The sequence below is a fragment of the Etheostoma cragini genome, chromosome 10 (genome assembly GCF_013103735.1).
Source record: "Etheostoma cragini isolate CJK2018 chromosome 10, CSU_Ecrag_1.0, whole genome shotgun sequence".
Taxonomy (NCBI): Eukaryota; Metazoa; Chordata; class Actinopteri; order Perciformes; family Percidae; genus Etheostoma; species Etheostoma cragini.
In genome coordinates, this window is record NC_048416.1 from 24,173,211 (window position 1) to 24,179,489 (window position 6,279).

At 39.5% G+C, this 6,279-nt stretch overlaps 1 protein-coding gene across 1 annotated transcript in view; it reads right to left on the reverse strand.

Moving 5' to 3' along the window:
- The window catches only part of gask1b (golgi associated kinase 1B), an 8,333-nt gene extending 7,200 nt beyond the window's left edge, over positions 1-1,133 (reverse strand). The window contains exon 1 of the mRNA XM_034884259.1: positions 150-1,133. Coding sequence (XP_034740150.1) covers positions 150-1,035 — 886 coding nt within the window. The 5' untranslated portion in view covers positions 1,036-1,133. The remainder of the gene's footprint in view (positions 1-149) is intronic.
- Positions 1,134-6,279: the final 5,146 nt, after the last annotated feature.

Consider the following 6,279-nt stretch of genomic DNA (forward strand, 5'->3'; position numbering starts at 1 on the left):
CCCCCCCCCCCCCCTCTCTCTCTCTCTCTAATCAACATCATCCACTGTCTGCAAAAAAAAAACTTTGTAGCCTACAGTCACTACTTAACAAGCCCTCCATAAAGTGTGTCCAGCTTCAGAAAACCTTGTCATCGTGTCTGTTGACATACCGTGTAAGAAGCTAAACTTTCTGCTTACAGCTGGCAGTGTCCTATTGAGACCAAGCACCCTGTCCAGATGAAAAGCAAAGACCTCAGAGGTGTCCACGGGAATGTTGATTACTCCGCACTGCCCTCCACATACGTTGCTCCGCTGTGTGTGTTTTTGGTTTTTCATTGGAACGTTTGTCTCGCCCTCAAATACCAGAAGTGTCGGAGAGTCTCCAAGAGAAACTTCTTTGATGCGCAAAACGTTGGCATCCGCAAGAAAGCGCATGACTTCCACGTCCTTTGGGCTGAGCCATGGCGGTGCCCTCTGACTGTATATTCGGATAGAACTAATGTGAGAGTCTATTTGCGTATTTGTCGGATATATATGGGTTATATCTAAAGATTTATAATAAACGTCCCTGGTTTCTCCCCAAGAAGCCTTGGATGCAAAATTATGTTTATTCTGGCCCGCGTCTCGCTCCAAAGTTACAAGTTTGTACTGCGTAAAAGCGGAATTAGTCTCCTTCCTTCTGACTTTTCTCCTCAGTTTTGGTCTGATCGTACCCCGAATATGTGCTGGTTTCAGGCGCTTATACTTTAACGTTATATACACCACGTTGGACCGTGTCGGGACCACAAAGCTCGCACCGGTCGGCAAATCCACTGAGTCTGAAAGCGCATCACTAATATCCAAATTATACAATCCACGGGCGTTTCGGTATTTGTCTTCGTCAGTCCCTCGTTCCAGTTGGTTCTGCGAGTATCCAAAATGTGAAACCACCAACAACAAATGGAAAACACACACGCTGCCAATTATCAAACTCCTTTTTGAAAGAGGGCACCTTCGAAAGCTGCTGGTCAGTCTTAGAAAAGGGAAACGCAGCCAGTGAACGCGAGACTTCCCCATTAGAACTTATGTTAATATCATGGTTGAGTGTCTTTTTTTAGCCAAACTCAGACCAGGGAGGAGCGCACAACATCCGAAGCTCGTTTTGGAAGGGAGGATGTGTGGCCACAGTGCAAGAAGACAACTGTTAAGGGGATGGACGCGCTGGGAAACCACCCTACCAATCTCAGATGACTTGAATAGTTTTAGCCTTTTCTATTTGAATTTTTTTTCAGATATAGCTATTACCGATAAAACTACATAGTAAAATACCATTAAGCACTGAAGGAACCCATGGTGGCAATAAGCTTTCATTGAACACCCACAGACGAAGCATGATATTTCTGGTTACAAACTTTATTAAGTGATCTGAAAAATTATTCAAGTTAGTTGTAGCAAGTAACAAATAAAGGTGTCATATAGGCGAATATTTTGGATAGCGTTCCATGCACTTTTTAGTAGGCTAACAGGAATAGCATAGCAGTTAGTGCTAAAATGGCATGAGAATTGTTGGTTGACGCACTTTTATTTTTTAAGGACATTGTAGACTGTGTAGTGATATTTTTTTAATAATTAAAATGCTAGGGTAAGAGGTGATTCAAGTTGAAGTACATTTGATCCAATAATCTTAGTGTTTTAGGCGACATCTGCTGGTCCATTTCTTTGCTCTTAATTGACTTAATTGACTGCTGATAGAAAAGAATAGAATACAATACAATACAATAGAATGGAATAGAAATGCTAAAACGGAAACAGTTAACAGCAGGAAACAAATATCTCCTCCCAAGGAAGGGAAAGACGGGCTTGATGCAGCAGCCCACTTACAGGATTTCCTGACCTGAATAAAAACATGTTTAAATATAGAACTATTGTGTTGTGGCATAAAGACTACTGATGTCCAGATAAGTGCTGTCCTCTTCAGCACACCAGGCACATGAGTCTTTAAAGCTCCAAGTAAAAGTGGCAAAAACCACATGTAGAAATACTCTGTGAAAGTGAAAGTCAAATGTTTACTGTGGCCCAAAAAAGTGGCCCATTTCAGAATAATGTTTAATAACCCTTTATTATTAGATTGTAATTATCAATTCATTATATTCACTTTATCGGGGTAGCTTGTAAATTCCCCCCAGGGCTAATAAACATGTATTTGAATCTAAAATATGACACCATTGATTACGTTTTATATTACTAATATGGAATCTGCAAGTTAGTAACTTAAGTTGTCAAAACAAATGTTGTGGAGTAAAACGTACAATATTTGCCTGTAAAAAAATAGTTCATATTTAGAATATAAACTATAGGTTCCAAAAACACCCTCTTTTTCTTTTACTGCAGCAATTGCTGCAAGTCCTCTTTTCACCTTGTGTGTTGAGCTTTCTTTTTTAGCTACTGAGTGAGGCATCTCACTGCTGTTCCCATCTTTGTTCAGCGTCACACATGCCTAGTACCTAGGTAAGAACTAGCCATTAAGAATCAGAGTATGAGGGCAGTTAGGCGAGCATTATAACGTGTGTTAAAAAGTGATGCTAAATGACGCATGTTTATCATGGAAGTAAAGGCTGGACCACAATAGAGCTGTTTGGAGCAGTAACAGTGTTTTCTCTTAGAGATGGTGAGTCCCTTTGGGGTGGACTTTGGGCTTCTTCACTTGTAAACCTATTTCATGCAGAAAAAAGATACATGACACAATGTAGGAAAGGGGACAAGCCAAAACTTAAGATATGAGCACTTTAAAACAAGAAGTAAAGAACAATTATGATATTGATTTATTGATTTATTTGTGTTCCTTGTTTTCATTTCACAATTATCTAACACGTTCAATGTTTTTCCGAAATACAAAAACAAGTATACCGAAATATTTTTACTCTCACACTTTTCTCCGGAGATAAAAAAAATAGTTCACAATAGCACAATTGTTTTCTGTAAACAGACATGAGCCTTCATATTGAAGTATTTTCCTCCACCTGTTCTACAGTTTATAACCCCCCCCTCTCATCACCACCACCACCCCCTCTTCATGTAGTCTGTCCATTGCAGCCAATATGTGTTAGATTGAGTGATTAGATAATTGGCAGCACCTGGCTGAGTGTCACACCTCACCACTGCAGACACACTCGTGTTTTTAACACTGTGCACATGCTCCATCATAGAAAACAAATATTTAGTTGTAACATGCTTGAAGCACAATACCTACCTTTGCTTTTATTTATTACCGCATAATTGATGGTGACCTGTCATAGCACTGAACATGCAGCTGAACAAGGTATGTGAACTATAATTTGTCTGTGATGAAATGAGAGCAAGCCGGAGGCTCCTGTGTTGTCCAAAATCAACAATCTCCGGTGTTCATTTTGCTTTTTAATTCTTCTAGGTGAAAAAATGTGTTGAAAGTGTGGGAGCTGGCAACTTGTGAACATTTGATTCCCCCTTTACTTAACCAGTATAACTGATTTTTTGCTTATGGAATTGATGCCAATGTGGCTGCTCTGCTGTTGTTGGAGTCTCCCATATTCTTTTTAATAGTTCCCACAAGGAATAAACGTGTTAATGTCTCATTTTGAATTTTGTTTTGGATATCAGATGTCAGAAATTACTTTTGTGTTTGCTTCAGTGGCCTGCTCTTTTTTTCAATGTGATAGCAAACTGAATCGATTTCATTACTACTTGACAGGGAGAGTACATTGATTGAAGATATTTACTTTTCTTATTATTTTTTAGAAATGATTTCTGACATTACGTTACCAATATTCTCTCAAGGAGAACCTGAAGGACATTTAATTCCTGTCACTTGGTGAGTGGGCTGTTGTGACTTTGTGTTCTCATGTGTCATTGTTTTGAAAGGCAACACAACTTCCTATATGGATGGTATTCATTTCTGTGGGGAACAAATTCCGTCAGTTTCGGACCAAGTCCCTCAGAGTTCTAAATATGTCGTCGGACCGAAGACCAGCAGTCTCATTTATAAAAAAAACTCTTTATAAAGGTCTCATTTATAAAAAAACCTTTTTATAAATGAGACCCCAGGAGGTTTATGTGAGCTCAACTTATTAGCAGTCAGTTCTGTGTGTACAAATATGTTCAACACAGACAAGGGGATGTTAATGAAACATTGATTTAGATTAAATTATGAGTAAGAAATGTTTCTCAAGGTTACAATTGAAGATTTTATATGAAGCTCTAGGCTTTCAACAAGGGCCTCAGTTACTCAATCTACAGCTGCTGGCCCGCTTGGTTTTAAATATATGTGTGTCTCTTGGCAAGTCTTTATTTTTTAGGATATGTAAGCCTTTCCTTTAGTCCTTTTTAAAGCAATCAAACAGCACGAAATATTAAATGCCAAAATGCTGCAGCGTTGATACTTTAAACGTACAAACAAGTAATAACATTAGTAGTGTAGGGAACACTGTTGCTGTTATTTGCTTTTAAATTGTTTGCTAAAAATGAAATGCTAAGAATCCATTTTGTATGCAAAAGTCAGCTTTATTTTTACAAATTCAACAATGTGTCAGTGGAGGTTTAAAATCCATTTATCAAGCGGTTTCCGAGTCCTTCTCTCATTAGAGGCTTGCTGTTGTGTCAGGGCTGCAGTACTGATCCTCCATTTGGACCCATCTTCTACATAAAGAACCATTCATCATTCCGTGACAGCATGTTCCATGGAGCCAGTGTCTTTGGTAACGTCTCAGTGTTTCATACCTGGCCTTACCTTTTTTGCAAACCACTATTGATATACTATTTACAGACTTACACCGGAGAGCTTTTCTTTATTACACTGTGGTGCGATACATAACACTGCATCCTATAGCAAACCAGCTTTAATATCTGATTTCCTTGGAGATGTGGTGTCAGAGGGGGTAGCTCAAGGTTGAATAAAGTATTTATTTATTTTTGGATACCTTTAGCTCTAACTTTGATATTGGCCAAATTGACTGACTTATTACAAAGGAATGCAATTGATTTAATGGTGCAATATGTAATAATGACAGCTAGTGTTTAAAATAGTTACTGTTGTACAAATTCAAAATACTGGAGAGAGTTGTCTCCCTGGCACCCTCTTCCCTAGACAGGAAGTTTATGTTGGTTGCCTGGCTGAAACTTCAGTAGCCACAACAATGTTGATAGATGCTTCTGTCACAGAGCCAGACTTTACTTCACAGCAGAGTAGTTAACGTTAGATTCTGGCTGTATTGACAGTCGTAAAAGCCCGTGCTCACGTGGAGCTCTGTTCCCAACTGACGGACAAACTTTTTCGGCTTAGGATGACCGTGGAAACCGCAAAAAATTCCACAACCTCGCCGTTCTTTTCCACCCGACTGATATACACGCTTGTTTGGCTTAGAATTACGGCAACAATCGCTAAACACACTAACTCACCGCCTCTCTTCCCAATTTACTGCTCTCTCTCTTGGCTTAAAATAACTCACCATTGTCAGCCACGGCCGCTGAAAAGGCTACACGTTGTAAACAGGCGTGGCCCGCTGGCCTGGTCCTCCGGTAACCTTAGCAGGGTTAGCATGGCGGTGTTACCAATCAGGATCACTTTACTGGCTGTCCGGTGTACTTTTTAATTTATCTATTTTTCTAAAACAGTCATACCCCAGAAATCCGGCACAAGTACTTTAAGCTCTGCGTAAGTGTTGTTTTACTGTCATGTGATTGGTAGGTGAAATCAATTGACTCAAATATAAAACCACATGCAAGTTCCCAAATTTATTTAGTTTTCCTCACATGCCAGAGATCCGGCACAGCGCCGGACTACTTTAAGCCTTGCATCTCTGCATTTTATTAAATGGGGAATCAGACCAGGATGGGAGTGTTTCTGTGACTTCAGTTCATCCTGAAGGCTGCTGGAAACAGCTGCAAACTGGCCGACTTTGCCGCTGCTTTTTGTCACCGCCAGTCTGAGAGAATAAAACGCTTTGAAATTGGTCCGGTATTGAGTGAGACTGCAGGGAAGGATCCTCGCGAATGGGGCTGCAATTTATCCTGATGGGGCAATTGTGCACCCTCATTTTTTTGTATTAAAAGTGATTGTTTTGCCACTGACAGATTATTTTTAAGTGTTTGTCAACATTATCGATCTCAGAAGTTGAACCTTGTGAGATCGGAACCTGGTTAGCTCTGTAAAACTCCAGTTTAGTGTAAGAATATCACAATTTAGGATGACAGTGATAGATACAAGTAATGTACCCAGGTGAAAAAAAAATGTACTTTATTGTATTTCAAGTATATTCATATTTCCAATAATATACTGAAAATGTACTT